The sequence below is a fragment of the Petromyzon marinus genome, chromosome 79, assembly GCF_048934315.1.
Source record: "Petromyzon marinus isolate PM22_M1 ecotype Great Lakes invasive population chromosome 79, UKy_Petmar_22M1.pri1.0, whole genome shotgun sequence".
Lineage (NCBI taxonomy): Eukaryota > Metazoa > Chordata > Hyperoartia > Petromyzontiformes > Petromyzontidae > Petromyzon > Petromyzon marinus.
In genome coordinates, this window is record NC_133745.1 from 18,364,502 (window position 1) to 18,389,580 (window position 25,079).

At 49.1% G+C, this 25,079-nt stretch overlaps 1 protein-coding gene across 2 annotated transcripts in view; it reads left to right on the forward strand.

Moving 5' to 3' along the window:
- Positions 1-3,273: 3,273 nt before the first annotated feature.
- The window catches only part of DCP2 (decapping mRNA 2), a 44,357-nt gene continuing 22,551 nt past the window's right edge, over positions 3,274-25,079 (forward strand). For both annotated transcript variants that reach the window (XM_076057153.1, XM_032979900.2), the window contains exons 1-6: positions 3,274-3,326; positions 5,478-5,538; positions 11,616-11,706; positions 13,608-13,735; positions 15,969-16,067; positions 18,220-18,372. In XM_076057153.1, the coding sequence (XP_075913268.1) occupies positions 3,274-3,326; positions 5,478-5,538; positions 11,616-11,706; positions 13,608-13,735; positions 15,969-16,067; positions 18,220-18,372 (585 nt within the window). The remainder of the gene's footprint in view (positions 3,327-5,477; positions 5,539-11,615; positions 11,707-13,607; positions 13,736-15,968; positions 16,068-18,219; positions 18,373-25,079) is intronic.

Here is a 25,079-nt window from a genome sequence, read left to right on the forward strand (position 1 = left end):
ACGAGGATTCATGTTTACTGCATTAACCACAATACCTGCAGTCAAAATGCAAACAAAAGACATACTATGATAATATGATGATGCATTGTCCTTGAAACTGATTGGTCCACACCAAGGGACGGCTTTCTTTTGAGCCTCGTCATCTGGTCGAGCACCAATTGGGTCATTTTGGTACTGGCAAAGGAGGTCTAATGACCCATAAACTTGTTGTGCCTCCCACCAACCTCCGCTCCATGGGTGATAGGGGGCCTTGTTTTCAGTTGCCGCTAGGCTATGGAACACACTGCCCATTGAGATCAGATCCGCTGAGTGAATCTCCGCCTTGAAATCTCAATTAGAAACGCATCTATTTAGGTCGTATAATCTTAAATTTTGATTTAAAGCTTTCGTGACTGCAGTAATTCATATTCTTAGTTATTTCGGTAAAGTCACGTTGAAGGGAAACAACAAAATAATAAAATATAGGGAAACAACAAAATAAAATATATATTTTATTATTTTGTTGTTTCCCTTCAACGTGACTTTACCGAAAGAAATAAGAATATGAATATCTTATAATCTTGTTTGAATTCCCTCCTCTATTCACCCACCTTGTATATCCCGTCCCTTCAATGCTCTCTGTGATGCTGCTCTTATGCTCTATACGTACGCCTTTTGCTTTTTTTCATACAATAGGTTTTTTTTAGCATGTGTAATATTGAATACGGGTTACTGTTCAGTGCTTTGAGCGTGGGAAAAGCGCTACGTAAATAAAGCAATGCATTATACACACATTTTCAATTTTGAAAAACGATTTAGTCATCATCCGGCGTATTTTGAACGTCCAGTGACCCTTCCCCCCCCCCCCCCCCCCCCGAAAGTCGCCGGATAATCGATTGGTCTACCGTAATTAAAGTTGTGAACCTGCTCAATAAGGTGCGCTTTGGGGCGGCCGATCACAGCGATGCCTCGGCCAACCACGAGCGTTTTACAACCGCGGCTTCGAGTAGCCACGCGTAATATTGCAATGGCGTACCCCGTTTGGCCAATCACCGTATCCCGTTTCGCGTAAACCGCGGTTTCAAATCTCCGGCCGTGTTCAAGAACCCACGCCACCAGCGGGCGCATAAAGCGCGTGTCGTGCAGCAGTGGAGAGACCCTGGATGATGATGTCGACGGTGCATTAGATGGGGGGTGGGTGGGGGAGGGCTAGGGTAGTGAGGCATTCATCCAGCAGTGGAGAGATCTTGGATGATGATGTCGACGGTGCATTAGATGGGGGGGGGGGGGGCTAGGGTAGTGAGGCATTCATCCAGCAGTGGAGAGACCCTGGATGATGATGTCGACGGTGCATTAGATGGGGGTGGGTGGGGGGGGCTAGGGTAGTGAGGCATTCATCCAGCAGTGGAGAGACCCTGGATGATGATGTCGACAGTACATTAGATGGGGGGAGGGGGGGGGCTAGGGTAGTGAGGCATTCATCCAGCAGTGGAGAGACTCTGGATGATGATGTCGACGGTGCATTAGATGGGGGTGGGTGGGGGGCTAGGGTAGTGAGGCATTCATCCAGCAGTGGAGAGACCCAGGATGATGATGTCGACGGTGCATTAGATGGAGGTGGGTGGGTGGGGGGGGCTAGGGTAGTGAGGCATTCATCCAGCAGTGGAGAGACTCTGGATGATGATGTCGACGGTGCATTAGATGGGGGGGGGGGCTAGGGTAGTGAGGCATTCATCCAGCAGTGGAGAGATCCTGGCTGATGATGTCGACGGTGCATTAGATGGGGGGGGGGGGGGGGGGGGGCTAGGGTAGTGAGGCATTCATCCAGCAGTGGAGAGACCCTGGCTGATGGGTTGACTTGCTACCCAACCGGAAGTTGTCTCGTTACTCCACCGGAAGGTGCCCCAACCTCACCGGAAGTTGCCTCGTAACTCCACCGGAAGTTGCATCGTTACCTCACCGGAAGTTGTCTCGTTACCCCCCAACCGGAAGTCGCTCCACCGGACGTTGCCTAGTTACCCCCCACACCGGAAGTTGTCTTCACAGTTGGGCGACAGCTGCGCTACCGCCTCTCGGTGCAGAAGCGGCGGAGTGGATTCGCTTTTCTCTCTCTGTGTGGCCCTCTCCTCGCTCTCTCTCCTCTCTCCCACACACTCTCTCTCTCCCACACATCCACTCTCTCTCCTCTCTCCCACACATCCACTCTCTCTCTCCTCTCTCCCCCACACTCTCTCCCCCACACATCCACCCTCTCTGTGTGGCCCTCTCCTCGCTCTCTCTCTCCCACACACCCACACACTCTCTCTCCTCTCCCCCACACATCCACTCTCTCATCTCTCTCCTCTCTCCCACACACTCTCTCTCCTCTCGCCCACACACCCACACTCTCTCATCTCTCTCCCACACACACACACACTCTCTCATCTCTCCCACACACCCACACTCTCTCTCTCTCCCACACACCCACACACTCTCTCTCCCCACCACACACCCACTCTCTCTCCCCCACACACCCACACACTCTCTCTCCCCCACACACCCACACACTCTCTCTCCCCCACACACCCACACACTCTCTCTCCCACACACCCACACTCTCTCTCTCCCACACACCCACACTCTCTCTCTCTCTCCCACACACCCACACTCTCTCTCTCTCTCTCCCACACACCCACACACTCTCTCCCACACCCACACACTCTCTCTCCCCCACACACCCACACACTCTCTCTCCCACACACCCACACTCTCTCTCTCCCACACACCCACACTCTCTCTCATCTCTCCCACACCCACACTCTCTCTCATCTCTCCCACACACCCACACTCTCTCTCCCACACACCCACACACTCTCTCTCTCCCCCACACACTCTCTCTCCCACACACCCACACTCTCTCTCCCACACACCCACACTCTCTCTCATCTCTCCCACACCCACACTCTCTCTCATCTCTCCCACACACCCACACTCTCTCTCCCACACACCCACACACTCTCTCTCTCCCCCACACACTCTCTCTCTCTCCCACACACCCACACTCTCTCTCCTCTCGCTTCTCACCCTCTCATCTCGCTATCTAAGCTCCCTCTCTCTCTCGCTCTCCCCTCACCCACACTCTCTCCCTCTCGTCGTCTCCTCTCGCTGGCTCGCAGTTCAAAGGTTTCCACAGTCGGGAAGTTTTCTAGCTTTCGAACCGAGCACAGCAGCAACAACCACCACAACAACAACCACAACAACAACAACCACCACAACAACAACCACAACAACAACCACCACCATCCACCTCTCCCAATGGACGCGAGAAAATCGGCGATTCCCGGCAGCGTCCTCAACGATTTGTGCAGGTGAGACGTGCACACAGCAGCCACTGTATACCACACTGCATACTGTACTACACACACACATGTACCACACTGGTGACACTACACATACTGTACACACGTGCACCACACTGTATACCACACTGCATACTGTACTACACACACACATGTACCACACTGGTGACACTACACATACTGTACACACGTGTACCATACTGTATACCACGCTGCACACTGTACTATATACACACACGTGTACCACACTGGTGACACTACACATACTGTACACACGTGTACCACACTATACCACACTGCATACTGTACTATACACACACATGTACCACACTGGTGACACTACACATACTGTACACACGTGCACCACACTGTATACCACACTGCGTACTGTACTATACAAATGTACCACACTGGTGACAATACACATACTGTACACACGTGTACCACACTGTATACCACACTGCATACTGTACTACACACACACATGTACCACACTAGTGACACTACACATACTGTACACACGTGCACCATACTGTATACCACACTGCATACTGTACTATACACACACATGTACCACACTGGTGACACTACACACACTGTACACACGTGCACCACACTGTATACCACACTGCGTACTGTACTACACACAAATGTACCACACTAGTGACACTACACATACTGTACACACGTGCACCACACTGTATACCACACTGCATACTGTACTACACACATGTACTGCACTGGTGACACTACACATACTGTACACACGTGTACCACACTGTATACCACACTGCATACTGTACTACACACACATGTACCACACTGGTGACACTACACATACTGTACACACGTGCACCACACTGTATACCACACTGCATACTGTACTACACACATGTACCACACTGGTGACACTACACATACTGTACACACGTGCACCACACTGTATACCACACTATAGCCACTGTATACCACTCTGCATACTGTACTATACACACATGTACCACACTGGTGACACTACACATACTGTACACACGTGCACCACACTGTATACCACACTACAGCCACTATACCACACTGCATACTGTACTACACACACACATGTACCACACTGGTGACACTACACACACTATACACACGTGTACCATACTGTATACCACGCTGCACACTGTACTATATACACACACGTGCACCACACTATACCACACTGCATACTGTACTATACACACACATGTACCACACTGGTGACACTACACATACTATACACACGTATACCACACTGCATATGCACACTGCATACCGTACACACACGTGTACCACACTGCATACTATACACACACACACGTGTCCCACACTGCATATACACTGAATACTTTACGCACGTCTACTACACTACTGCAAATACACACTGCATACCATACACACGTATACTATACTGCATATACACGCTGCCTACTATACACACACACGTGTGCCACACTGCAGATACACGCAGCATACTATACACACACGTGTACCACACCACATGTACACACTGCATACCATACACACACGTGTACTATACTGGATATACACACTGCCTACTACACACACGTGTACCACACTGCATATACTCACTGCAGACTATACACACGCGCACGTGTACCACACTGCATATACACACTGGAGACTATACACACACGTGTACTACTGAAGACTACACACACACACATGTACCACTGCAGACTACACGTGTACCACACTGCATATACACACTGGAGACTATACACACACACACACGTGTACTACTGAAGACTATACACACACACGTGTACTACTGAAGACTATACACACACACACGTGTACTACTGAAGACTGTACACACACACACACGTACCACTGCAGACTACACGTGTACCACACTGCAGATACACACTCTCCTGACTATTTGTAAAACCAGCTACCCTTTAACAATCCTGGTTCTACATCGCCTGCACCTTGTACACACGAGCACCTATCTGACCTCCGCTGCTGCGCGTGAGCTCGTCTCTAATGTCTCGTGTGGACGTGTGTGTGCGCGTGTTTGTATGTGTGTGTGTGCGCGTGTTTGTATGTGTGTGTGTATGTGTGTGTGCGCGTGTTTGTATGTGTGTGTGTGTGCGCGCGCCGCGTTTTTCCCTGCAGCCGCTTTATCCTGCACGTGCCGAGTGAGGAGCGAGAGGCCCCGGTGCGACTCTGCTTTCAGGTCAGTGTGAATCCCTTGTGGTCGAATCCCTACGGTCGAATCCCTACGGTCGAATTCCTACGGTTGAATCCCTACGGCTAGATCCCTATGGTGGAATCCCTATGGTGGAATCCCTACAGTTGAGTCCCTACGGCTAATCCCTACGGTCGAATCCCTACGGTTGAATCCCTACGGTCGAATCCCTACGGTTGAATCCCTACGGCTAAATCCCTACGGTCGAATCTTTATGGCTAAATCCCTACGGTCGAATCTCTACGGTTGAATCCCTACGGTTGAATCCCTACGGCTAAATCCCTACGGTCGAATCTCTACGGTTGAATCCCTACGGTCGAATCCCTACGGTCGAATCCCTACGGTTGAGTCCCTACGGCTAAATCCCTACGGCTAAATCCCTACGGCTAAATCCCTACAGTCGAATCCCTACGGTCGAAGCCCTACAGTCGAATCCCTACGGTCAATTCCCTACGGTCGAATCCCTACGGTCGAAGCCCTACGGTCGAAGCCCTACGGTCGAATCCCTACGGTCGATTCCCTACGGTTGCGTGCAACCGAATATCCCCCGGGTGGTGATATTTAAGCAGCACACGAGATACTCATTTGAGGCCGAGTCGACCTTGAGGAGGCCCACGACCCGGATCACTCTTTACCATGCGGATGGCTGGGGCCTCCCTCTCGCGTGAAGTCCAAGTAAAACCAGTGGGCCAGTTCGACCTCCACACGGCTGGGTCACAGGCCTCGTGCGTGGCGTGTGGACATCTCGGCAACCGATTGCGCGCGGTTGCGCAACCGGTTGCTCGTTAGTACGTGCGTGTGTGTCTGCGTTGAACCCCTGTCGCACCGTACGTAGCGAACCGCGCTAAGTGGAGGTGCGGGGGAAGGGCAACGGACTAAACACAGCAACAAGTAGTTGTAGATAAATGAGTTCTCAATGTAGTATCATGATGTAGTGTAGAGTACTGTCATGTATAGTAGTGTAGTGTATAGTAGTGTTGTGTATAGTGTAGTGTATAGTAGTGTTGTGTATAGTGTAGTGTATAGTAGTATAGTAGTGTGGTGTATAGGAGTGTGGTGTATTGTAGTGTATCGTAGTGTAGTGTATCGTATTGTAGGATATAGTATAGTGTATAGTGGTGTAGTGTATTATATATAGTGGTGTAGTGTATATTAGTGTAGTGTATTGTTGGATATATAGGTCTTTTCCAAAATTGATATCAATAAGAATATTTGCCGATATATATTTTTTTAATAGTAACCGAAATAATAAATGAAAACACAAACCAGACTCACATCAAACAACAGATGGAGATCGTAAAAAGGCCATTAAAAATATAAATAAATAATGAACTCCGGGGCAAAGGAAGGTTAACGGTTATCTGCGAAATCTCCAGATAAACTCCGGGGTCACCAAAAGGGGAGGGGAAATTCCAAGCCGTGAGTTCACCCCCCCTCCGTCAGCGCAGACCACCGACGCATACAAGCGATTTAAACAATTTTCCTCTTGCTACTATTAAAAATCGGTTAAAAAGTTCAAAATTCAAGAATAAGCTAACATTATCGATCCTCACACTCACTCCGATTAAAAACCAAGCCACAATCTACATCAGTGAATCATTACCCATTCATTAATTCGATACGAAATGTTATTTTCACCCTTAATACTAACAATGTTACATTACAAATCTTGGTTAAACATAAAACCAAATGATATTTGAGCGACGTTAAACCGAGGGCTAGCCAGAGAGAGAAAGAGAACCTCCCGGCCGCCTTTGTCTTCCCGCAGCGCGTGAGAACAGGAATTTAACACCAGAGCGAGGAAATTGCTTGTTGTTGCAAAGAGGGAGCCATCTGTACCCCACGGATGAAGGGGATACCTTGGGGAGGGGACGGTGATCAATGGGGGGATGCAGATGTCTTAATTGGATGACACACACGGACGCGCGCACACACACACACAGGCCACGCCCCCCCCCCCCCAACTGCGCAGAGCGGAGATTTTTTTTCAATGTAACCGCTCAACCAGCATCTCGACAGACCAGTTAACCAAGGCACAGCGAGTTCAACAAGGCAGATCAGCTCAGGAGCTACCGAAGAGGGCGTTGACAACTGAGAATGGCGAGGCTCGCCGAGTAGCAATGTATCAACGAGTGCGAGTTCAGAGCTGAAAGGCAAAGTATCGCTCGGAGACTTTTATTTCTACATCGAATGTCAGCTTCCAGCTGCAGCGTGACCCTGCGCCACCAAGCAAGAGCGTCTGCTGCCAGCGGCCGAGCGTGTGCCGACTTGGCTCATCCAGCAGCGGAAAAAGCCTGACCAGCCGCCCATGAGCAAAAAGGGTCAGCGAACCAGCAAGAGCGCCTGCTGCCGGCGGGCAAGCGTGTGCCGACTTGGCTCATCCAGCAGCGGAAAGAGCCTGACCAGCCGCCCGTGATGCCGAGAGTGTCGGCGCCAGCGAGAGGCGCCGCGGGTTCGACCCACACTCACGCCGACCGGCACCGGCTGGTAACCATGACAAGAGTGAGGAACGGCGACCAGCGGACGGGCTGCTTGGGGCGCTATCTGACGACGGGATCATCGCGCACCGACGGCGAGCGTCGTGCCGACTCTTCCAGCCAGCTGTGGACAGAAACTGTGGCCGCCCGTGTGAAAGAGGGAGTGCCATGCTGTCCGTATGATACGAAAAAAAGACAAAGATCCCCCGTGTAGCCTTAACAGACTGTAGGGGCAAGTGCTGTTAGCGAGCAGCACCTATGAAGGCCAGAACGGTACACACAGTGACACACCTACACACACCTACACACATGCACTCAGACACACACCTACACACACCTACACGCAGACACACACCTACACACACCTACACACACACAAAAAACAAAGATCCCCCATATAGCCTGTAACAGACTGTAGGGGCAAGTGCTGTTAGCTAGCGAGCACCTATGAAGGCCGGTAACGGTACACGAGGGGGTGGGTGGCCAGCACCACGCCCGACCGCCTTTGTCTCCCTAGTGGCGATATTTACACACCGCACCAGGTACTCATTTGAGGCTGAGTCGACCTAGGGGAGGCCCGGGACCGGTTCAGATAATCGTCACTGGCGTTGGCCGTGAGCGGGAATCGAACCCGTATGATACACACAGCCTCACACCCCCACCGCTCCGCAGGGAACAAACACATTTTTGATACAAGGGATGCCCAACATTGGCGTCTGCTTTTCGCAAAGAATTGAACAAGTGGCAAAGAAGACACTCAACACGCATATCGGGACAAATAAGATTGTTCCAAAAAGTTATCTTTGTGTTTCAAGAAGGGTTGCCATTCCAAGGTGGTGCATTAAATATCAACTGATCCGTGAAGAACATTGCTGCCCATTGAGTTACGTGGATAAGGTCATTTAGAAGCAACTCAGTCATACGTTTTTTTTGTTTTCTTTTTAATGGCATAAGCTTGCCAACGAATCCATTGACGTATACTTTTGCCTTTGGGGAATAATAATTGTTTGATTGCCTTTTCGTATGAATATCATTGCATAATCTTAAGGACCTTTCGCTCCTAATTGTCGTACCGGCTCGGGTTACTCTGCATAATAATCAATGGTTCTGTTGCCCTGTTAACAACGTGACAAGAATTGCATTGAGGGTTGCACATGAATTCATGAATGAGCACAGTACTGTGTGGCCAATTTCAAGTATACGAATTTGCATATGATAGGGTTAAGATTTTTGTGTAGAATAGCATGCATGTTTTAACGACTCTCTCTCTCACCAACTGAGCGCGCGTTACGCGGTGGAATTAATCACATGTGCCGTCACCAAAGTAAAACAACACAATCGCTGATGGTTACTGTGTTGGTACTGTGTTGATAACTCCAAACCGAGAGTTGCATCTTCTAGAGTTAAGGTTTCGTTAGAAAATAAAATTGATTAACGCAGAAGTGGTTGCGTGTTTCTTTCATGTTCCAAGCATAATAATCTTGTTGACAAGAACTGTATTCTGCGTTGAGATCTGAATTCGGAGACCTAACATAAACACACTAATACACTCAGTAAATGTTAAAACGAGAATAATTGTATTGCCGAGTGTTAATACGAAATTAAACAACGAAGCGGAGCTTAATCTAACATACTTACAGCACACCTGCATAATTTCATACGATTAATTGCATGATCCCGATTGATAATCCGACCCTCGTCCGAGGCGGGGCCTGATTATCATAACGGCTTGCATTAGCATAATCACACACTCGCATAATTTAATCTGATTATCTCTCGAATTAGCATAATATATGCGCACAATTACATCAATTGACATTATTTCGGATCATTACGTAATTTTCCAAAAAAATCATTTTATTTTTTTATTATTTTCATCAAATTTTCTTAACTGACATATACAACAGTATAGTGTAGTGTATATCCATCCGAAAGTGCCGCGCGATGCTGGGGACAATCTTTGTGCAATGGCTGAGCCAAAAAGCCGCCGCCGCCGCTGCTGCTGCCGCGGGGATGAGTGGAGTTCGCGTGACGGTGGTTTAACGCTCCTTGGCAGGATCAGCAGCAAAGGTGTTGCTGTGGTGGTCCATTTGTGGGCGGGCGCTTTGTGTGTATCTCGAATGAGAGCGACCTTATAATGACGCCGCGTTCGTTCGGGCAAACCGGAAGCCAACGCGTCTGGGCTAACGCTGGGAAGGATGGCGGGCGTCGGAAGGGTTTGCGGACGATTTGAGTCGCACGAGACCTCGTGGCGATTTGGTGGCGGAGCCGCCTGTGCGGTGCGTCGGGGGGGCGAGCGCGGCTAACGCTAAGGCGATCCAAGACCAAAGCAGGAGCAGCGGCAGGAGGAGGATTTATCCACAATTCCGGCCGTCGCCTGACGATGCTGGTTGTTGTGGTAGTAACCGGCGAAACATCACGGTTTACTCAAATTGTAAATGTGTGCTTGGGCTCTACACCCATTTCAAACCTTTTAAAACAATCTGCCTCAGCAGCAGACCATGCTCTCCCACCTGATGACGGACGCTTGTGTTGCGCCCGAAACGTCGGGATTTCTTTTATTTTCTACCTACGTGACTTTACCGGAAGATCCAAAGAGTATGGATTCCTGCAGTCACGAAAGCTTCAAATCAAGATTGTGTGCTGTGGGTTCACTCTCCCAAAAACAAACAACCGGATTGTTCTGAACTAGTCACTAATTGGCATGTCTCAAATAACGTAACAAAAACTTGACTATTGGCTGAGTCCGGTGGTAGTGGCAGGGTTTAACGACACATTTATATTTACGCGATCTACCCAACTTAAACCTCTGTTGTGGCTAGGAGATGTTAACTGCCTCGCCTGGTATACAGGAGGGCGTGATTTCAATCCTGACCCCGCTGACGCCTGCCTGCTGTATATTTGAAATTTGCACGATCTGCCTGTGGTTGTGTGCTGATTTAAGCACTGGAGTCAATGCATTGTGAGTTACGGCTGGGTCGGGAGTTTCGTTCGTACCAGTTACAGTCGACACAATTCAAACCTGAACTGTTTTTTATTTTACCAGGTGATGCCCCCACTGAGCTTTGTAGCTCTTTTTTTGAAGCGTCAACGGAGGGCAGAGGAGCGACGCTCAAAACAATGAGCGGAGCGCCGGGCGGCTAAAACGCAGCAAGTTGGCACGGTCGGGGGCACAGCTGGTACATCTGCCGGTCGTCTCAGTCAGTCGACCCATGGCACCACATGTGATAGCCTCAAAGTGCACCTGGCCTGGCACAAGCACCTTGGTGGCGTCACCACCAGTTAGTGGCGAATGGCAGCTTTTGTTGTTGTTGTGTGTGTGTATACACTTTGTGTGTGAGTATTGTGTGTGAGTACTGTGTGTGTGTATATATACACTGTGTGTGTAAATATATACACCGTGTTTGTGTGTATGTACTGTGTGTATACACTGTATGTGTACGCTTTGTGTGTATACACTTTGTGTGTGAGTACTGTGTGTATACACTGTGTTTGTGTGTATACTGTTTGTGTATCCACCATTTTTGCTGACTGTGTATGCTACGTATGTTATCTGTGTACCTGCGTGTTCGTGCATGCTGTGTGTAGATCGAACTGGCCCACTGGTTTTACTTGGACTTCACGCGAGAGGGAGACCCCAGCCTGCCGCTGCTCAGCCTCACAGACTTCGCCCGCGCTGATATCCTCTCGCTGCCGTCACCACGCAGTCACTCACAGTCACTAGACAGAGCGAGTGTCTCACACAGTCACTCGCAGTGACTAGACAGAGCGAGTGTTTCACACTGTCACTCACAGTCACTAGACAGCGAGTGTGAGTGTGTCTCACACTGTCTCACACATTCACTAGACAGAGCGAGTGTGATTGTCTCACACAGTCACTCACAGTCACTAGACAGAGCGAGTGTCTCACACAGTCACTCGCAGTCACTAGACAGAGCGAGTGTCTGACACTGTCACAGTCACTAGACAGAGCGAGTGTTAGTGTCTCACACTGTCACTCAGTCACTAGACAGAGCGAGTGTCTCGCACTGTCACTCACAGTCACTAGACAGAGCGAGTGTGAGTGTCTCACACAGTCACTCACCTTCACTAGACAGAGCGAGTGTGAGTGTCTCTCACAGTCACTCACAGTCACTAGACAGAGCGAGTGTCTCACACAGTCACTCACAGTCACTAGACAGAGCGAGTGTGATTGTCTCACACAGTCACTCACCTTCACTAGACAGAGCGAGTGTGAGTGTCTCACACAGTCACTCACAGTCACTAGACAGAGCGAGTGTCTCACACAGTCACTCACAGTCACTAGACAGCGAGTGTGAGTGGCTCACACGGTCACTCACAGTCACTAGACAGAGCGAGTGTGAGTGTCTCACACAGTCACAGTCACTAGACAGAGCGAGTGTCTCACACAGTCACTCACAGTCACTAGACAGCGAGTGTCTCACACTGTCACTCACAGTCACTAGACAGAGCGAGTGTCTCACACTGTCACAGTCACTAGACAGAGCGAGTGTCTCACACAGTCACTCACAGTCACTAGACAGAGCGAGTGTTAGTGGCTCTCACAGTCACTAGACAGAGCGAGTGTCTCATACAGTGACACAGTCACTAGACAGAACAAGTGTGAGTGGCTCTCACAGTTACTAGACAGAGCGAGTGTGAGTGGCTCTCACAGTCATTCACAGTCACTAGACACAGCGAGTGTCTCACACAGTGACAATCACTAGACAGAGCGAGTGTCTCACACAGTCACTCACAGTCACTAGACAGAGCGAGTGTCTCACACGGTCATTCACAGTCACTAGACACAGCGAGTGTCTCACACAGTGACAGTCACTAGACAGAGCGAGTGTGAGTGTCTCACACAGTCACTCACAGTCACTAGACAGAGCGAGTGTCTCACACAGTCATTCACAGTCACTAGACACAGCGAGTGTCTCACAGTGACAGTCACTAGACAGAGCGAGTGTCTCACACAGTCACTCACAGTCACTAGACACAGCGAGTGTCTCACACAGTGACAGTCACTAGACAGAGCGAGTGTGAGTGTCTCACACAGTGACAGTCACTAGACAGAGCGAGTGTGAGTGTTTCACACAGTGACAGTCACTAGACAGAGCGAGTGTGAGTGTCTCACACGGTCGCAGTCTGTGGTGACGCGGCCCAACGACGGCTCGTTCGGCGCTCCTGGCAGCGTTCGCTGTCCAAGCCCGGCGGCCGCCCTCGTTAAGCCTCTCCCGTTAGGATGCCGTACGCTGGCGATGGCTGCTGTCCCCGATGCTGGTGTCATGTCAGTGTTGCTGTTTTTCAGTGTTGCTGATGCTGTTGCGAATGCTATTGCCGTTACGTGAGCGCTGCTCTTGCTGGTGCGTGTGTTGGCGATGATGATGATGATGCCGCTTCTGAGAGTGTCACTGATGCACCACCGTTACGTCACTGCTGCGGCTGCTGCGGCTTGCATTGATGGCGTCGCCACCGCCGTCGTCATTCCGGTTGCTGTCCGGCCACTCCTCCGTATTTCTGTCTCCGTGTCGTCGTCGTTGTCTCCTTGACGCTCCGGCCGCCCGCCGCCCCCTCCACTCTTCGCCCACTGCCCCTTCCTGCTGGGCGGCAACGAGGACGTCGCCTCGGTGCTGCAGGATTGGAAGGAGTACAAGATGGGGGTGCCCACCTACGGCGCCATCATCCTGGACCCCAGCCTGCAGCACGTGAGAGGGCGGGGCAGCAAGCAAACGCACGCACGCACACACACATACACACATACATACATATACACATACATACACACATACATACATATACACATACACACATACACACATACACACATACACGCACGCATACACACATACACACATACATACACACATACATACATACACGCATACATACATACACGCATACACACATACACATACACACAATACACACACATACACGCATACACACATACACACACACACACATACACACATACACACATACACGCATACACACATACACACACATACACACATACACACATATACGCACGCACGCATACACACATACACACATACACACACACATACACACACACATACATACACACATACACACATATACACATACACACATACACACACACATACACACATACACACATACACGCATACACGCATACACACATACACACACACATACACACATACACACAAACATACACGCATACACACATACACGCATACATACATACACACATACACACACATACACACATACACACACACACACATACACACACACACATACACACATACACACATACACACACGCATACACACATACACACGCATACACGCATACACGCATACACGCATACACGCATGCACACACGCACGCACACACGCATACACACATACACACATACGCGCACACACACATACACGCATACACACATACACGCACACACACATACACACACGCATACACACATACACACATACATACATACACGCATACACACATACACACATACACACACACACATACACACACGCATACACACATACACACATACACACACATACACACATACACGCATACACACATACACGCATACACACATACACACACGCATACACACATACACACACATACACACATACACGCATACACACATACACGCATACACACATACACACATACACGCACGCATACACACATACACACATGCACATACACACATACACACACGCACACACACACATACACGCATACACGCATACACACATACACACATACACGCACGCATACACACATACACACACGCACACACACACATACACACATACACGCATACACGCACGCATACACACATACACGCATACACGCATACACGCACGCATACACACATACACACATACACGCATACACACATGCACGCATACACGCACGCATACACACATACACGCACGCATACACGCATACACACATACACGCATACACGCATACACGCAAACACGCATGCATACACGCACGCATACACGCATGCATACACACACACGCACGCATCCACACACATACACGCACGCATACACGCACGAATACACGCACGCACACACGCACGCACACACGTACGCACGCATACACGCACACACACACGCATACACGCACGCATATACGCACACATGCACGCGCGCACTCATACCTGTGAACCCATACAGGTTTACTCCATATTCTTGTACAGGGAAATTGAGTTTTCAGGTCCACACGGCGTATGGCCATTTCAATATGGGCAAAAACATTTAGTTTTGTCTATGTGTTTGTGTTTCTCCCTTGTGATGGGACTTTATAGGATGAACGTTGAGATTTATAAGGGGCACGGGGTGACCGATGAGGTCTGAATTGGTCTGTGATAACGTAGGCACTGATAAGGGATTGACATGTATGTAGTTGTGTAGTGCATAGTGTAGTGTATAGTAGCACACCTGTCAACCCATACGTGCATACACCGTGTGTCTGTGTGTATACAGCGTTTGTGTGTGTGTATACACTGTGCGTGTGTGTGTGTATATGTACACCGTGCGTGTGTGTGTATGCACCGTGCGTGTGTGTGTGTATACACCGTGCGTGTGTGTGTATACACCGTGCGTGTGTGTGTGTATATATACACCGTGTGTGTGTGTGTATGTACACCATGCGTGTGTGTGTATGTACACCGTGCGTGTGTGTGTATGTACACCGTGCGTGTGTGTGTGTGTATATGTACACCGTGCGTGTGTGTGTATATGTACACCGTGCGTGTGTGTATATGTACACTGTGCGTGTGTGTGTATGTACACCGTGCGTGTGTGTGTGTATATGTACACCGTGCGTGTGTGTGTATGTACACCGTGCGTGTGTGTGTATGTACACCGTGCATGTGTGTGTGTGTATGTACACCGTGTGTGTGTAAATCAGGTGCTGCTGGTGCAGGGCTATCTGGCCAAGTCTACGTGGGGTTTCCCCAAGGGGAAGGTGAACGAGGATGAAGCTCCTCACGACTGCGCCGTGCGAGAGGTACCCCAGTACACATCGACGCTACTTCGGATGACCACAGTCATCATCATCATCATCGTCTTGAGCAATGATCAATTCCATAGCTGTCAACCCATACGGTTTACCCCGTATTCATGTCCGTACGGCGTACAGCCATTTCAATACGGCAAAAATAAAACGTCTATTTGTTTGTGTGTTTCCCTTTGTGATGGGACTTTGTAGGATGAACGTTGAGATTTATAAGGGGCACGGGGTGACCAATAAGGTCTGAATTGGTCTCTAATAAGGTAGGGCACTGATAAGGGATTGACAGGTATGTAGTAGTGTAGTGTAAGTAGTGTAGTGTATAGTAATGTAGTGTATAGTAGCATACTTGTCAACCCACATGGTTTTACCCCGTATTTTTGTATATGGAAATTGAGTTTTCAGGTCCATACGGCGTTACAGCCGTTTGTGATGGGACTTTGTAGAATGAACGGTGAGATTTATAAGGGGCACGGGGTGACCGATAAGGTCTGAATTGGTCTGTAATAAGGTAGGGGGCACTGTTAAGGGGTTAAGAGGTGTGAAGTCCGCTGCTGGATGAAGGCCTTCCAAAGGCGTCGCTATCTCTAAACTAAAACTAATCTTTTTTATTATTATACCAAGGTAAGGCGCCGCTGTTTTGTCAGAAGCGAACCTAGCCACCGCAAATGATGATAGCTCAACGAAGTGGGGCTCATATGATCGTCGCCGTGTGGAAATTTATAGCAGCGGCAAAATACAGGGAGGGAGGAACCGGAGGACCCGGAGACAAATTCGCACAACCACGAGTAGAGAGAGAGAGAGGGAGACACACATATACAGCCAGACGTAAAAGTTGGGTTTGAAGCCACAACCTCCTGCGTACCTGGCGAGGGAGGTAACGTCTCCTAGCCACCATGGCGCCCAGCTATAGAAAGACACACGCATCGACACTTAACCCCTTATACACTCACATCCCTTTGGTTCTTTCGGTAAAGTCACGTAGGTATAAAATAAAATAAATCACGACGTTTCGGGGCGCAACACAAGCGTCCGTCATCAGGTGGGACAACCACAGCAAGAAACAATTGCTCGAGTGGGCAAAAGGGCCGCTGTAACAAGAGGCTATGTAGGTAAGAGAGGGGGGAGGAGCCAGGGAGGAGAGATAGAGAGGAGGCTGCGGGGTAGGGGGAGTGTAGTGCTGCTCACTAGAGGGATTAAGGAGCGAGCAAGAACCCTTATACACTCACATCTCTAGATATTAATACTTTGTACACATCTCAATGTTCACGTCTACGCACACTTGCGTGGGTTGCGGTGGTGTGGCGGTTAGCGCGCTGTACTACAAACCCAGTGACCCGAGTTCGATTCCGGTTCACGGCCAACACCAGTGACGGCGATTATCTGAACCGGTCCTGGGCCTCCCCTAGGTCGACTCAACGTCAAATCAGTACCCGTTGCGGTGTGTAGTAAACAACGACAGTGGGGAGATAAAGGCGGCCGGGCGTGGTGTTGGCGACCCACCCCTTGTGTTACTAATGCTACTACTTGTGCTACCGCTGCTGCCACTACTACTTGTAGTACTGCTACTACTTGTGTTACTGCTGCCACTACTACTTCTGGTACTGCTACTACTTGTGCTACTGCTGCTACTTGTGCTACTGCTGCTGCCACTACTACTTGTGCTACTGCTGCTACTTGTGCTACTGCTGCTGCCACTACTACTTGTGGTACTGCTGCTACTTGTGCTACTGCTGCTACTTGTGCTACTACTACTACTTGTGCTACTGCTGCTGCCACTAATACTTGTAGTACTGCTGCCACTACTACTTCTGCTACTGCTGCTGCCACTACTACTTGTGGTACTGCTGCTACTTGTGCTACTGCTACTGCCACTACTACTTGTGGTACTGCTACTACTTGTGCTACTGCTACTACTTGTGCTACTGCTGCTACTGCTGCTACTTGTAGTACTGCTACTACTTGTGCTACTGCTGCTACTGCTGCTACTTGTGCTACTTCTGCTGCCACTCCTACTTGTGCTACTGCTACTACTTGTGCTACTGCTGCTACTTGTGCTACTGCTGCTGCCACTATTACTTGTGCTACTGCTGCTCCCTCAGTTGAGCGGCTGCACTCAGCCGGCCTCCGCCCTCCGTTGCGTGCTCAGGTGCTGGAGGAGACCGGCTTCGATATCCGCGACCGCATCGACCTGCGGGAGTTCATCGAACTGCGCGTCAACGAGCAGCTGGTGCGTCTCTACATCATCCCCGGGGTGCCCAGGGACACCGCCTTCACCCCGCGCACGCGCAAGGAGATCCGGGTGAGGGACCTTTGGACGAAGCCTGCGGATTGACTGACGGGGCCGGAGAGCTGTAAACTAAATCGTCACCGGCTGCTGCAGTTGTTCGATGCATCGCTGTGTGGGCTGTGATGCATTTGTTGGTTTTTTTTACTCTCTCCCAATGCACGGTTTAGTGCGCTGATTTGGGTGAACTAAGTGTGGCACGTGACAGAACCTTGACGAATTGTCCGTGTCGGGTGGTGGTGGGTTTAACGACACACGTTCATATTTTATGCGATCTAACCACACCCCCCCCCCCCCCCCCAAAGAAGTAAACCTCTATTATGGATAATATTGGTCGCGAAATGCTACCTACTACGTGTTAAACTAAAACTATATATTTGTTTACCAGGTTCAGTCCCTCCACATTTAGAATCGACATCATTCGGTTAGATTATTTTGTTATCTTGCTGCTATAAATGTCCGCACGACGATGATGATGATGATGAACCCGCTTGTGTTGAGCTATTATTTGTGATTGCTAGGCCGCTTCTGACATAAAGAAGCTACGTAGCTCAGTGGGCTTTACATGTTACGATAAAAACTAGTTTAGTTGTACAGGTAGTCCCCGAGTTACGATGGTCCGACTTGAAAAAAGTGGCGGTTATTTTTTTCAAATTTTCTTTTTGTGGTTTTCACACCTGATGACGATTGCTTGTGCTGCAGTCGAAATGTCGTGAGATTTTTATTGTTTTATATTTTTATTATTTTATTGTTTCCCTTCTACGTGACTTTACCGAAAGAACCAAGAATATGAATCCCTGCAGTCACGAAAGCTTTAAATCAAAATTTAAATTGTCACCTCCTCATGTGCCGCATTGCCGGCCTTCATAGGTGCTGCTTCTCGCTCCTATCAGCACCTGCCGCAACAGTCTGTTATGGCTACATTGGGGATCTTTGTCCACTTTCCTCGGTCTGACAAATCAGAGTAGGTTTTTACCCTTTCTGGCACTAAAACAGGAGTTGTGTTAAGATGTTCAAACACCAAATAGATTAAACCTTTTTGCAAGGAATCAAGTCTCTGCCTTAACCACACATTACTTGTAGCAAAACATGCAAACAAACATGCTCTGATAATACTCTTTGGTTCTTTCGGTAAAGTCACGTAGGTAAAAATAAAGTTAATCAAATCACGACGTTTCGGAGGCAACACAAATAGCTCTCTCTCTACTTGTCACAGGAATTTAGCTGTGACTGTTGCCGCCCGATGACGGAGCTTGTGTTGCCTCCGAAACGTCGTGATTTGATTAACTTTATGTTCTATTTTTACCCTACGTGACTTGACCGAAAGAACCAAAGAGTATGGATCACTGCAGTCACGAAAACTTCAAATCTAGAATGCTCTGATGGTGCACGCATTGTCTTTGAAACTGATTGGCCTAAGCCAGAGACAGCCTTCTTCATGGCCAGTGTTCGACCAGAGAACGAAAGAATCAAAGAGTATGGATCATTGCAGTCACGAAAACTTCAAATCTAGAATGCTCTGATGATACACGCATTGTCTTTGAAACTGATTGGCCTAAGCCAGAGACAGCCTTCTTCATGGCCAGTGTTCGACCAGAGAACGAAAGAACCAAAGAGTATGGATCACTGCAGTCACGAAAACTTCAAATCTAGAATGCTCTGATGATACACGCATTGTCTTTGAAACTGATTGGCCTAAGCCAGAGACAGCCTTCTTCATGGCCAGTGTTCGACCAGAGAACGAAAGAACCAAAGAGTATGGATCACTGCAGTCACGAAAACTTCAAATCTAGAATGCTCTGATGATACACGCATTGTCTTTGAAACTGATTGGCCTAAGCCAGAGACAGCCTTCTTCATGGCCAGTGTTCAAGTTTTCAAGTTTCATTTATTAGGTATAGCCCTGTGAGCCATGCGGCTCTTAAGTCGGGTGCAACCGCAACAAACAAAAGCAAAACAGCACAAAAACAATGCAAGTATCTGAGCGCTTATACCTCGGGTCGAGCGGTTGAAGCTATGGGATACTTTTTTTGCCAGTATAAAAAATGATGGAAAAATATGGTGAAAAACCTGTTTATATTTTTCCTCAGCAGCTAGCCACAATTACTCACGGCAGTAACGCAGCCTTGCATCTCTCGCGGCATTTGGTATGAATGAAGTCCCTGATAGACTCTTCCCCCAGAGCATTAAGGTTGTGGGGGGCAGGGGAGGAGGGGAAGCTCGCAGTCGGTTGACTCTTCGACCAGGTCCAGCGTTTGGAGCACGTCCCTCTACAACAGGGGTGGGGAACATCGGGCCCGCGGGACGTATAAAGCCCGCGAAATCATTTGGTGTGGCCCTGCCAAGGCAACCGCAGGCGGGACTCGAAATTCAATAAATCTAGGAGCAAACCTGGAAAAGCAGTTGCGAGTAGCAACATCATCAATACCGGCTAACATCACCACATGCCTCGCCGAAGAGAAGCAGTTCCAGCCATCGCATTAGGGGTGAGTTAATTAAATGTTTGACCAAATATAACGGGCTAATTTTTAAGTTGATAATTATGTATGGCCGCGAATGATGGCCCTTGGCAGAAAAAAAGTTCCCCACCCCTGCTCTAGGATCTCAAACTCGGCAGTGCGGCGGCGGCGTTTTCTCAAAACTCGCTCGGCCGATGGGAACGTTTGCGCGAGTCCACCCAGCTCACTAAAACGCATTCAGCGATCTTTCTCGCAAGCAGCAGCGCGGTGAGGTCCCCTCGGTTGAACGTTTTGTAATCCGAACCCACACGAAAAACCAACGTTAGCCGAAGCAACCTGTTCGTCGAATTTACTTATACAGTTGAAACATGAGTAAAATAAGTAACAAAACAAGGTAACAAAAACTCAATGAGGTCTGCACAACAAGAGAGAGAGAGAGATATTTCCACCACCCAAAAACAGAAAAGGTATAATGTTAAACAAAGCGAAGTCGAGGGCTAAACCCGCTCGTAAATGGGACTTCGTTGATTGGCTGAAGGCGTGGCTCAGCCCCCCACTTACGAGCACCTCTGATTGGCCGAAATTGGCGCCACCGTGTGCACGCATATAACGTTGACCCATTAACCGTTATGTCAACTTTTGTAACGTTCAGTCGAAACCACGGGCGGCGGGTCACTATGGGAGGCGAAACGTTAACCACAAAAAACTGTTAAGCGATGATGTCACTGTTAACCGTGTGACTAACTAACTTCCCTGACCCCGTGCCCCGACTGGACATCTGTGAACAAAGAGCTTCACATCTCATTGATTCCTCCCCCTGCAGTCTAAATACAGATTCTGACAAAGATTCTGATTCTGACAAAACACAGTGACTTTCCTCACTCTCTCAATAACCACCACTGCTAAATGATTCATATTAACGGACCGTTACAAAAAATGTTTTCTTTAAATGCAGCTGTAAGTTTTTTTTGTTTTTTTAGAGGCGGCATTTAGATTTTAGGGTTAGGGTAGTTTAACCCGGAGTAGTTTACCTAACATGTAGTAGGGATTTTGCGACTAATATCCATAATTGAGGTTATTTTTTGGTCTTAGATTCCGTAAATCTAAGTGCGTCGTTTAACCCGCCACCACCACCCAACACAGCCGATCAGTAAGGGGGTTTGTCACGTGAACAAAACGCGGCCAATTAGTTTACTAGTTCAGCACGAAACCCGTTGTGTGCTGGAGAGTAAACCCACAGCACACATTTACAATTCGAGTAGCCGTGACGTTTCGGCGGTAATTACAGCAACAACAACCGGCTTCATCAGGCGACAGCACCAGTTGTGGATAAATCCTCCTTCTGTTTCAGTGGAGTATGTGGGGAGCGCTGGCACAGCGGTTAGCACTGGGCTACGCTACGAACCCGGCGACGCAAGTTTGATTCCCGCTCTTGGCCACCACCATCGGTGACGATTATAAATTATTTGAATCATTCCCGGGCCTACCCTAGGCTGACTCAGCCTCAAATGAGTACCTGGTACGGTGTGTAAATTTCGCCCCTGGATAAACAAAGGTGGCTGGGCGTGGTGCTGGCTTGTCATCTGTAAAATGCGCCTGCCATTCTTCCACTCCTGTGGTGGGTGTCCATCTAGGACCCCATTCAAACCCACAGTGGCCTGGTCTCAGCTAGCTGATGAATACTCTTTGGGTCTTTCGGTAAAGTCACGTGGTTAGAAATAAAATAAAATAAACAAATCACGACGTTTCGATCGCAACACAAGCGGTCGTCAAGCGCTTGTGTTGCGATCGAAACGTCATTTGTTTATTTTATTTTATTTTCTACCTACGTGACTTTACCGAAAGAACCACAGAGTATGGATTTCTGCAGTCACGAAAGCTTCAAGTCAAGATTTAGCTTATGAAAGTTGAAAGCAAGAATTTCATCATCGCTTGCAGCTGGGGTTGGCATCGTCCCCCCCCCTCTTCCTGGTGCCGAGGGAAAATGAGCGAGGTTTAGGACTGGGGCTCATGCAGCTGCAGTGGCTGCTTTTTGGGTGCACGGTCCAAACCTCCCCTGGACCCTGGCTGATGGAGGAGTTGTTGCGGCTGGATGAGAAACAGCGACAGGCCCACTTCCACTGTCTACAGCATCCCACGTCAGAATATGATGAGGCTTACCACAGCCTTTGCTCGAAGGTTCGGAGAGGCATGCGGCGCTGCAAAGATGGGTGGTGGTCGCGGGTTGTTGTGGAGATGGAGTCTTTCTCAGTATACCGCGATCACAAATCACTCTTTAACTCCATAAAAAAGTACCTTGCAACACCACACCTATCACCATCATGAGGGGAAAGAAAGGTGATCAGATCTCCGACCCCCAGGAAGAGGTTTGCAGATCTGAGAATTTCTGTGAGGTCTTGGGGGATGGGGAAATCCCTCAGCCTGGAAGACATCATGGGGCAAAGTGGGGATGACCCTAGTGAGGCTGCTGTGCCTCAAATAATGGAGGAAGTAGTCACCCCCTGTGAGTGGCTGGTTGAAGTGCCATTTGTTGAGGAATTACAGAAGGTGATCCAGAGTCTGAGACCAGCAAAAGCAGTGGGCAGAGATTTTCTCCCAAACGAATGCTGAGGGTGGCGTTTGTGCGCAGACTGCCCTATATGACATCATAAGAACAGTCTGGACCACTCGACGGGTTCCGCAGGACTGGAAGGATGCCCTGGTTGTTCCCTTCTTTAAGAAGGGGGACCACACAGACTTTGACACCTACAGGGGCATCTCCCTCAGTGTGTTTGGAAAGGTAGTGGAAAGGATTATTCAACATCGCCTTGCCAGGCATGCTGAAGAGATGCTTGTGGAGACCCATTGTAGTTTTAGACCAGGGCGGTCCATTACAGATACCATATTTTATGCTTGTCTGCTTCAGCAGAGGTGTAGGGAATTCCCACATGACCTACATCTCTGCTTTATTGACCTGGTCCAGACCTATGATACCATCAATAGGCCTGGTATCTGGGTTGTTCTTGGTGCTTTCAGAGTGCCTGAATCTGCTCACAATCATTAAGGACTTTCATGATGGTGGGCAGACCCAGGTAAAACTACATGGCTGGGAATCCGAGCCATTCCCTGTTAACCTTGTGGTGCGACAGGGATGTCTTCTGGCTCCCACATTATTTAACATATTTTTCGACCACGTAGTTCGTGAAGCCTTCTATGGCTGTACCGGAGCAATCTCCATCTGGTACAGATACATTGGGAGGCTGATCGATGCCTGGGTGTGGTCAAGGGATGGCTCCCTCTTGGTCAACCATGTAATGTCTACATTCTTGGATAAAGTCACGTTGATAGGTTCAAAGAAAAAAACAAAACACTACTGTAGTTTTTTGTTATTTTCACGTGACTTTACATGACTTTTCCAAAAGACCCAAGAATATGAATTCCTGCAGTCACGAAAGCTTTAAGTCAACACGTAATGTCTGCTGATGATGGTGATTGCTGCTCACTAAGTGGAGGAGTTGGAGGTTCTGCTGCTGAACCTGGAACATTCCACTAAGAGGTGGGGCCTTACCATCAGCCCCTCCAAAACTGAGCGCCTGCCTGGGTATTTTGTGCCATCAAACACTCCTCCCATCAATTCCTCATTGGTGATGGGGCGGTTGTGGAGAGAGTGCAGAGTTTTCCATACCTGGGCAGTGTGCTTATGACCAGCTCCGGTTTTACAGCAGGGGTCTCACTCTGAATCAGTCGAGCGGCAATATCTTTTCTTTGGCTGCGTAACGCTGTGTAGAAGCTACCTGGTCTCTCGCTCCACACGAAGCATTGGGTCTTCTTGGCCACGGTCGTGCGGCACGGGCTAGAGAAGACATGGAGTGATGTGCTACAAGATGATGTGGAGCTGCGTGGACTTGCCGATGACTGGTACCAGCGGTGTCAAGATCGGCCTATGTGGAGGAGGCTCGTGAAGGACGCTACTGGGCAGTCAGAGGCAGCCGCCCTCCAGCAACAATGGAGGGCAGAGGAGCCCTGCTCACAACAACGAGCGAAGCGCCGGGTGGCTAAAGCACAGCAGGTTGGCACAGTAGGGGGCACAGGTGTTGCATCGGCCAGTCATCTCAGTCAGTCAACCCATGGCACCTGGGTCTGTCCCGTGACCTCCTGTCCGCGGGCGTTTGACACGTCACGTGGCCTGGAAGTGCACTTAGTCTGGCACAAGCACGGTGGTGACGTCACCGCCACTTCCTGGCGAATGGTTGTTGTTGTTGTTGTGTGCCTGTGTGTGTGTGT